This window comes from Tenebrio molitor, chromosome 4 (assembly GCF_963966145.1).
Source record: "Tenebrio molitor chromosome 4, icTenMoli1.1, whole genome shotgun sequence".
Lineage (NCBI taxonomy): Eukaryota > Metazoa > Arthropoda > Insecta > Coleoptera > Tenebrionidae > Tenebrio > Tenebrio molitor.
This window is the reverse complement of record NC_091049.1, coordinates 19,415,445-19,426,469: the sequence shown is the minus strand read 5'-3', so window position 1 is coordinate 19,426,469 and position 11,025 is coordinate 19,415,445. Positions and strand designations below refer to the sequence as shown.

At 35.3% G+C, this 11,025-nt stretch overlaps 1 protein-coding gene across 4 annotated transcripts in view; it reads right to left on the bottom strand.

Moving 5' to 3' along the window:
* LOC138128364 (serine palmitoyltransferase 1-like) overlaps positions 1-11,025 on the bottom strand; it is a 165,727-nt gene that overhangs the window by 82,451 nt on the left and 72,251 nt on the right. Inside the window, exons 1-2 of one of the 4 annotated variants that reach the window (XM_069044568.1) lie at positions 371-1,000; positions 18-262 (exon numbers count right to left, since the gene is read on the bottom strand). The exons of 1 other annotated variant lie outside the window; for it this stretch is intronic. In XM_069044568.1, coding sequence (XP_068900669.1) covers positions 18-255 — 238 coding nt within the window. In that variant the 5' untranslated portion in view covers positions 256-262; positions 371-1,000. Of the gene's footprint in view, positions 1-17; positions 263-370; positions 1,001-11,025 lie in introns of those variants that run through there. 2 more of the 4 variants (XM_069044566.1, XM_069044567.1) reach the window with 2 other exon arrangements.

The following is an 11,025-nucleotide window of genomic DNA, read 5'->3' as shown; positions in this document are numbered from 1 at the left end:
GATTTTGATGTGTTTACCGTAGAAAGCTGGAGGTCCGCACGTCCCCACACCATATTCCCTGATTGTATCTTCACAGATCTTTTTAATTTCGTCGTTGTTCAAAAGATTCAGATAATTCACTTTGGCCAAGTCGATGTTGATGTTGTCTTCTGCCACCATGAGGATTTCTATTTCTTTTGTTGGGTCTACTGGGATTATCAAAGGTTCTGGTTTGAAGTCGTCGAGACGTTGTTGGAAAAGAGCTTCGTCAAACATGTTGAAGCTACAAGATTTTATGGCCTTAATAATCCAAATTGTCACTTTAAAAAAACATCCTTTTTGCTTAGGACTAATCTGATACTTGGCAATAAGTAAATAATTATCTACTTACGTAACTCACTAAATTCACTAAATTACTGAATATAGTTTCATTTCGGAATAAGTTCTCGGTCGACTGGCGTTCGTGCACGCAGTAAAGTTTTATTATCACCCATTTTTGTTATTCAAATCCAAAAGTTGTCCATTTTTTTAAGTACATATACGTTTTAAGTAACAAATAGAAAATGTTAGGAAATGTAGTTGCAACACTGAAGTCTCACGTGGATCTCTTTTGGTTGGGTCGTTTTGATATTGACAAAAAACGTACTGGTAAAATTGGCACTTTTTCTCGTGTCAAAAGATTTTATGAGCGAAGCTAGAATAGATATTTATGCATCAAGGGAGATATGAACATAATTTTTCCCTGAGGTTGACGTGGTTATAAACCGAGGTTTATAAGTCAATTAAGAGGAAAAACATGAATATCTCCCGTCGTGTATACATTTTTTTTTTCACTACTAGTGTGAGAAGTCGTCATTATTTACTCCTGAAGCGAACCCAGAAGTAGAATTTCTCTCCTACTGGTTAATAATTTTTCATTATTAAGTAGAGGTTAATAATGAACAACCGTCACCTAGCAACGAAAGATTGTCGCTTATTTCATTGGTTAACGTAGACGATTTTCACAGCAACCGTTTAGAAATGACAACTCGAATACGTCGCATCCGACAAAATAATATTATTAGTAATAATTATGATCAGAAAGGGTTTTAACGTATCTAGTAATGAAAAAAATAGTATATAAACCACGGTAAAGAAGTCCTTTATAGCCTTCGCGCTTTACATAAATAAGTCAAAAATACAAAAAGATGACAAGAGTAAAAAATAAGATTATTAACGTAGGAGTTGTTTTAGAGTTTACGTTATAACTTTGAAAATACTGTCCGAAATTCCATTTCCGCAACTGTACATAGAATGCATAATTAAAAGTGTAAAATCGAGTGCATATGAGCATAAAAAGTACGAAGCGATAAGTGCCAGTACAACGATAAGCGTAGGATACAACAACATAAAGGCTGCATAATGACACTAATGACAGTCAAGAAAACATTACTATAACAAGATACGAAAGCAACTACAATGGCTATGAATGATAATAATTGATAACAATTGAGCACATCATTTCTTCTTGCACCGTTTTGGCTCAAAGCGAATATAAGAAACGTCATGATATATGTATTCGCTAAAATTATACACATGAATTTAGCTGTTAAATTCAGAACCACATTATCGTTATAAACCAGAAAGTTGTTTGGAAAAACAATTACAAATTATATTTTGATCGAACAGTTTTAACTGACATTCATATTAAACATAACAGACCAGACATTATTATTTTAAATAAACAACAAAAGCAAGCATATCTTTTAGATATAGCTGTTCAAAATTCACATAATATAACAGACATACAGTGTGGAAATTACTTATGGAATAAATTCAGTAATTTCAAAACTAATGGCATTTGTCAAAAACGCTGAAACAGGTCAATTTTTATTTTTCATGGTGCTTATTTTAAGTTGCTTCACTTGTTCATGACGTCATCAATTTTTGAGCTATGACGTCCTCACCATTTTTTTTAAATGACAATACTGACTTTTTTCTTCTTTTTCTGATAGACCTTACTACTACTTAAACGATTAATGAAAAAAATTGGTACCTTAGATAACAATTTTTTTGAGAAAATGACAAATTTTACTTCAAAAATTTAATTTAATTTTTAATGTAAAAATTTTAATTGACCTTAAACAGAAACAAACAAACATCTAAGGTTAACAATAAAATGTAACGCAAATGTTGAAATTAACCCCCGCCAATTTTCGGCACTGTACACCGCGCTCAATAATGTCAGGGCTGATTTGTTCCATTTCAGCGCGAATTCTCTGTCAAAAATCTTCTAAATTGTTTGGTCTATTAAAGTAAACCCTCGATTTTAAATAACCACATAGAAAAAAAATAAATATGTACATTCAAAATTAAATTAAATTTTTTAAATAAAATGTGTTATTTTCTCAAAAAAATTGTTATGTAAGGTACCAATTTTTTTCATTCATCGTTTAGGTAGTAGGAAGATCTATCAGCAAGAGAAGAAAACAGTGGGGGTTGTCATTTAAAAAAATTGGTGACAACGTCAGAGCTCAAAAATGGATGACGTCATGAACAAGTGAAGTAACTTAAAATAAGCATTATTAAAAACAAAAATTGACCTGTTTCAGCGTTTTCGACAAATGTCATTAGTTTTGAAATTACTGAATTTACTCCATAAGTAATTTCCACACTGTATAATACAAAAATTAATAAATAAGCTATGGTGCCTGGTTAAATGTGAATGGTCTAACGAACAGTAGTCGTCGTTATTGTTGTATACAGGGTGTTTTCGAACTTGAGGCGTTCCTTGTAACACGAGGTCCTATACAGTATGAGTCAATTGTGGGGTATTTCTGAAATGGTCTTTGATGCAACCAAAAATACTAATTCCAGCATTCACTAGATCTGTAAATTAAAAAAAATTAAAACATTAATCAATGATTGCATTGCTTTGAGAATTGTCAACTTCGTCTTGACAGTTTTGCTAAAACTTGGTTATGAACTCTTATGACTCAAACAATGAGAAAGTGGACATGGTTTAGGTTTCCCATGTACGGCGTACCATGTAAAAATACCATGGTCGCTGCAGATCTGTATCTACAGAAGTATCCAAATTGCAGCCAGATTTTTATTTACATATTTAATTTTTTTACAAAATGAGTTAGCCCTTATTGTTGGAACAGTTGGATGTGAATAAATGAACAAGACAACAACGTAAAGTGGTTCTAGCAGCGCTTTTAGATTTTTTTCTTGTGGGAAAGAGTCTACCAAACACCTGTACTTACGATTGATGAACTCAAAGAATTCGTGATGAGTGCATACCAGTAGCGGCTCGTCAAGATCAAAACCGGGTAGGCACCAGCAATTTTTTTGGTCAGTCACTTGGTCAGTTTTTTCGCGTTATTTTTTTTTTTAACCTTGCACCAGTTAAACGGTGGTGATGGATATAATGCTTATTATTACAAAGGTGAGACGTAATTTCAAGATGTTCCACTTTTCCCTAACCTGGACGTTTTGAAAATGACAGCAACATTAAGAAAACAATATCATGCATTGGGTTTATTATGGAAAATAACCGACAACTCTTGCTGGCACAAAAAAATTGCAATATAAATTAGACTTGATAATTTCACGATTTTCCCGTACGCTATTCTTATCTAAACTTTTCTAAAAAAACGAAAAAGAACGAATTTACAAGCAAAAGCAATATGCTCTTTACTCTTATTGTGCTTCTCTAATGCACGCCCTAAATCGTTCAAATCAGAATACCCTGTTTTTGTCCACACTGTCTCATTATTATTAGTCACGAACAGAATAAAAAAAAGTTTTTTAAGTAATTTACTGCCAACAAGCCAATCATATTTTCCGTACCTACCACGAATTAGTAAATGCACTACTCTGTTTACCAGTAGTTACCAAAGTTTTACTTAGATCAGTTACATCAGGACAAGGTCTCTTTAACTGTTTAATCTACATAAAACTTATCTTCGTAGGAAAGTTTACAAGACCGGCATTTATTTATCAAAAAATCGAGATCGACGTTAACAGGAACGACAACCGCCTCTTGTTCTTGACTGGTACTTGCCATTGAGATCATTTTTATTAAATTGCTACTTACCTACTTACCATCACTAGCCTGCATAACCTAACTAAACCGCAATGTTTAACAACAACAACATTAAATTTCAACTTCTGTTCGAGGTCGAGCTGAAGGAACGCATGATTCACGCCCGCGCCGCTTCCCAACCTTTTCGACACAACCATTGTGTCCGTTAATCGCTCATAGTCACAATAATCATAATATAAAATAAAATTTTACGACTACAATGAAAATGACAAAACTACAGAGGCATTGCCTCGAGTTGCACTTTGCTAATACGCAGTAACCAATAACAGTGTATGACGGGTTGATGGTATTCAGTTCTTTATTCCACCAACCACACAGCTTAGGCGGAAAAATGAAGTGGCATAGTCTACGGTGCCTCTACGGTACGCTGAACGCTCTGAATAAGTCTACGCTCTGGGCTCTGCAGTCCGAAGCGAAAAGACCGAATGCAAAACGCGCCAAATACAAAATACATAATCAAATTAACACATTAACACAGTTATTCTTCGATAATAATTAATTCAGTGTAGGTACAAAATAAAAGTATACAAACATAAAAATATTTTTATACTAAAAAAAATCAAAAATTATCTATTAAAAAAGATTTTGGTTAGTAAAGTATTTGGTGAGGCACTGCCTCCCCTGCCTACCCGGTGAAGCCGCCCCTGGTGCATACCTACCCATAACGCCAGAGACATTACACAACGTTCAAAGGTCCTTTTTAAACAGGGTTGACGCGTGTTTACTCCAAAATGGAATGCATGTTGAACAATTTTTACGTTAGTTTTCTTTTTACGTTGTCATTTTGCTGATTAAATTTTCCACATTGTCATTTTGACGTTTGTAGCAAAAAACGCAATTTTGATTCAATTTATTATTTATATTAAACACAGTATCAAGCGGTAAGTGGAATTAGTAATTGGTTGCTTCTAATAAAATTTCAGAAATACCCCACAATTGACTCATGCTGTACATTAATCTTAAGAATTTTAGCCTAAATCTTCTTAGTAAAATGTTTGTATTAACGGAGACAATTAATTGTACATTTTTATTGTTTTCTAAAATTTTGAGTCTGGTTCTGTCTATTTCTCCGCAGTAGGTACTAGATTAATAGGTAACTGACGTGGCTCATAATGGTGTCTTTCTGGAAATCGCTCTGCGTACTCTCTGGACTCCGCAGCTGCATTCTGATAACGTGATTACATTGCCCATATAGATTAGCAACATATCTGTGAGCTCATTATTTTCGTAATGATAAAGCCATTCCGACTAATTAGGTGTCAACTCTGACAGTATTTTTGCTTAACGTCCATTCTCATTTGATTTTTTTTTGTCAACTCTAATTTCTAACAAATCAGCGCAAATTTGAGCAGGACCGGTTTCAAAAATTATTGTATCTTCATTGCCGTACACATTTTACTAAGGTGATTTTGGCTAAAATTCTTTAGAACAACGCATACTATCACATGTTAAAAGGATCTCCTGAACTTCGAAAACGCCCTGTATACAGTATATACAGAGTGATCAACAAGAAACCAAATCAAGAGTGCTACCTCATCTTTTGTTTTATCGAAACGTATTTCTATCATGGATCAGCCGCTTTTATTTACTTGCTGTGGACACTCGTTTTTTTGGTTGCCTACCTCTCAAAAATCTATCATTAATTGCCTTTATAAATTTTTTGTAATTCATGAATAATAGATTTAAAAGCAAGTTATAATTAATTATTATTTATTATTTATTAAGGAAAAAACACACAGTTACACAACATTCCTTCATAAGGCACAATCTTGAGTTACAAAATTTTAAAAATAATTATTTTTCACAATTCTTTGTTTTGTTGTTTTCTGTAAGAAAAGTGTAAAAGTTATTATTCTCTAATTTTTGGGTAATTGAGAACTTACTCGTATCTTTTCTAGCAGTGTTTAAAACATTTAAATTACTCCAAGGTCAAAAAATAAGTTTTCACAAAAACTGCTCAAAATGTTCTCCATTGTGGTCCAGACAGAATCAAACTCGCCTCTCATAATTTCAAAAACCCTTATGAAGCTGTCAATTTGTTTAGGGTAATGTGTGGGTTTTATTTCTTGCAACACACAAAGGGAAACAAATTAATATCCTTCTTAAAAAATTTCTGATAAGTGCCATAACACAATTTAACTTGTTGTCTTAAACGCCTTATGGAAGTTGAGGGATGTTCCTTGATAATTTGTTGAACATTTTGCACCATTTCTAAAATTTGAACTAAGGACTGACCTGACTTCTTCTTAATAAAATTAGGCACTATAATTTTAAGACATTGATAAACAATACCATCAGGTTCGGACATCTGGCTTACAATTCTTCGGTGTAAGGGGGTACAAAGTAAGGCCAGTCATCATTTTCTTGTTTCACCCTCTTTCGAAAATAATCTAATAAAAATTCTCATTTTACAACTTATTCTGGGATAATTATTGCTTACAACTTCAATAAACGTCTGTAAACTTTGCCGAAATCGAAGATTTGTTTTCTAGGTTAAATCACTTAAATAGGTGTTCTGTGACTTAAATGGTCAACAACAACAACCTTGAATTTTGAAATGTGACATTTCAACGAAGCATCTCCGTACCAGTAGCGTCGCGTTTGGCAATAAAGATGATAATTTACTTACTGTTACAAATGTAAAATGTTGCTCTTGTTAATCTTATAAATTGTTTCCCTTATCTTATAATAATAATAAAATGCACAATTATAATTCCAACGTCTAAAATTCATAAAGTATCATTTTTATTAAGTAGCGTTTGAGACCATAAATTGTCTACGCCCATGTTTTGACCGCTTATGTGCATATGATTTTGCTACGACGTGACCGATAATTTGCAACGCTTGCTCTGATTTGGATTCTTGTTGATCACTCTGTATACTGGGTGCCCCAAAATTCGCGGAACAACTCAATGGTGCAATGTAAACTCATATTAGAAAATAATGAGAAAAATAATTAAAAAATTCTATACCTCTTAGATTTGAAGATATGGGGGTTCAAAAGGTGCAGCTTTGATCTCATTTATTTTAAATATTAAAAAGATTTTGACCATTATTTATCTCTTACTAGCCAGTGGCATAATAATTCTGAACGATTGGGATCAGGTTTGCAATTATTTTCTTCATTATCTCCAGCGTTTAAATAGTACATAATTTTATGTCCGTTTTACCTCAAATAACGTACGGCAACATGGCTTTGATTTTTCCCTCTCATTTCCATGAATACAACAAAAATGAAATATTTGCAGACTATTGGAATACATAGAATGTTTTTAAATGTTGCTACATTTACTGTAACGAATAGGTCTATATCTTCTACAAAAAAAAAAGATTGAGTTATGAAGTGCGACTTAACATGACATAACAAGGAATACATACATAACACAATAAATTTGTCTACCGACCTTCTAAGGAACGAAACGATACAATAAATAAAATAACAACAGATGCTCAGCAACTATAAACTCACAATATAAGAACAAAGCGGCACCGTGAAACAAATGATAATTATGCGATCTTATGCGATTTCGAATAGACACTGTAAATGGGATGAGTAAAACCCCCAAAAATCATCCACAAACGACGGCGCACCATAATCTTTTCAATAATACAACATATGACATCAGGTTACGCATCAATACAAGGATTACAATTTCTGACATAAATGAAGACGACGACACTTGACTCCCAGCCTCCGGGTTTCCGGTCGCGGAATTAACCTGGCTCTCGCCCCCCAGACCCCTAATTTCTACCCTATCAGCGTTGGATCGTCCAAGTCCCTGCGACAACTAACTCATTCGATTTGGGTGCAGTGCCCCGACTTGTGTCCTCCGAATCTCCACTGCAACAGATGGCATTATGGGGAAACAGAGGCCGTTCACCGGGGCGGCCGAGAAACTCTGCGTCCAAGATCACACGTCATGAAAGGGCCTTGCAAGGTGACACCAGCCCCCCCATGTCCGGCTCTTATAGCAGGCACTCGTTTTCCATTGCAACGTGGTAACTCTGCCCCACGCGTCTACAGCTAAACTTCGGCCAAATACGTGCCCCGTTTTTCCTTGTGGCAAATGGAAGGCCGTTCCCGAAATGGACGCCCGTTCTCCTGGTTTCATAGGTACCGCAACCACGATCAGTTAAAGTTTCTCCTTTCCGAATCCTAATTTTGAAAATGGACTCGCCCAACGGATTCCCATGTTCCCCCCCCCCCCCTCCGTGTTAACTCGTATTTTAAAAGTGGACTCGCCCAAAGTATTTCTAACTGTTCGCCGCTAAGTAACTCTGATTTTAAAGCCTGGACGCGACCAACTGATTTCCACGGTTCACCTCTTACTCTCTCTAACTTTGCAAATGGACTCGTCCCGCGGATTTTAACTACTTGACAACTTTATTGCGACGTTCCCCCAAGAATTTACCCTCTCTATCCATTCCTACTTCACCCGAGCTTATCGGAATAACAAAACGAAATAACATACCTGCTAAACACTACTTGTTGTCTATAAGATCATCCTACCTGAATTACAACTGTCGGCGACACACGAGGTGCGCGCCTGCAATTAATCAACACGTTCTCCTCCGCGATTGGTGAATGTTTACGCCGCACGGCTCTGATTACACTGACAATACACAAGAAAAATGCCCGACTCGACATTCGTAACAGCAATAACTACATTTTCAACTAAAACAATAACAATGAAAACAACGGTTCAACAAACACCACCGTTCTTTTCGAGGGCTGAGGATCGAGTCTCCCCTCTCCCCTTAACAACCGTACGCAATCCAAAATCTACCAACCGTGCACAACAAAAGAACCAAACAGTTCCTCTTGCGTTTTGTTTCTGCGGCGGCAATTTGAATTCAAACTGGGGTATTACAATATTATTTGTTAAGAAGTGGACATTGGTGCCACAATTTGAACTAGTCAACACTTCATCCAGGATTACGAATCACGTCTTCCATCCGAAGACGACAAACTCAGTTTTATTGGGTTCTTACATTTGTAAGAAAAAAAAAACCGATAGTCTATCAATTCTATATTTGTTGTTTTGTTCTTGCAGGCAGCATAACGCAATCAGCTCGGATGAAACTGCAACCTCCGAATCCAGCCGCTCAAACCCTTCGTCAGATTCGGGAATAGTAATAAATTAGTGTAAAAATAATAATAGTATATTAAAGTATAAGTGGATATTAAGGTCTTTAAAACACGCGCGATTTTTCGAGCACGACGGCCCAGCCGGAGTGTTCGAAATAGAGCAAGTGTTTTAAAGACCAGTTATCCACGAATACTTTACGATATTTTTTTTAAATGTTAAATGAGTTAACATTTAGACTTCACGTTTCTCCGGTCCTCTCGGGTTTGGTGATGTTTCCATGGAAAACGCGCGATGTTGCCATGGAAAAGAGCGTTTTTTAAAGTTCGATTTAAACACGCTCAGGCGTGTTTTAAATGAGCAAAATTGGTTACCAATAAAAAAAAGTAATATTAAACCTAACGAAAACATTTCTGATTTTAATGAATTAATAAATTATTTAGAGAGCAGAACTAATGATGTGGATGAAAGCTTATTTACAAATTTGATTAACTTTTTCAAAGCAATAAGTTGTTTGCCTCATAATAGTGCAGCAGCAGAGCGCTTATTCTCACATTTAACGACCATGAAAACAAAATATAGAAATAAATTGGACGTTTCCATTTCTGATGCTCTATTGCTGACTAAACAAATATTAGGAGACAACAATTGTTATAACTGGAATCCTCTAGATGATCTAATTAAATTGATGTAAAATTTTTATAATTTTTTGTATGTATTTGCAATAAGCTGGTTCATTTTTTTGTTCAAGTGTAAGAAGACTGGTTTATGTTTTATGAGTTTTATTTCTAGAGATAGGTATTGTTTTGTTTAGTTACAAGCTCCGAAGAAGATAGCAGCATGGCTATTGAAATGTCAGCTACCCAGCAATCCATCTCTCGTTTCGCATACCACCGTGAGTGGTATGCGAAACGATTACGATTCCGACTACTTCGCTGAACAAATTATAAATTCAACATTAATGAATTCATTAAAATAATAAATATTCGATTGAAAATGTATGTTATAGGAAACTCCAGAAATTGTTGTTAAAGATGCTACAAACACAAACGAAACGGAAAAATTATAAGCCTACAGATTTAAGACGTCCAAAATCGACAAATTTAAAGATCCAAAATAAAGGCAACAAGGCCGATTATGACGCAAGCGCCGGCGGCGTCCAGCTATTTCAGTGTTGACCAGCAGTCACATTGCTGAAAAGTACAACCAACTTTTGGACAAACGACTAACTTTATGTGACATGGAAATAGCCTGATTAAACAAACTTAAAAATTTTTGAAGAACAAGAATGGGAATTGAAATTAAAAAGACAAAAATTAGAACTTACACGTTCGCTGCTCATGACACACCGGGTGCGTCATGCGCATGTCTATCTCGTACGCTCATGAAGCATCCGGTGCGTTCCGCACAGTGTTGCCAACTCGTGGGAAATTTCCCATTTCGTGGGAAAAATTTGTGGGAAAATTAAGAAAAGGGGGAAAGGGGAAAAATATGATAATGTCGTAAATTGTAGGGAAAACAAACACCGTCAACAAGAAAGTACATATTTAATTACTGATACACAAATGTCATTTTAAAATTTGAAACTAGTCGTTCTGTGACTTACTGAAGTTCTGTGGTTGGCAGTGTCCAGCTCGTAGAGGGGTATATACTAGGTGCGTTCGGCTTGTTAGCTCAGGACGTCAACAGAGCGGAGCGCGGCGCAATACCATATGATGTGGGTGCATAAAGAGCGAAAGCATAATACACGAACGGTATAATTGATTTCATATAAATGTTCATCAAGTGAGCTGTGCATTTGTAAAAGCACCTTTAATTTAGTTACATTACAAAAGTCACATTTATGAACGTCATGTCCAATAAATCTTT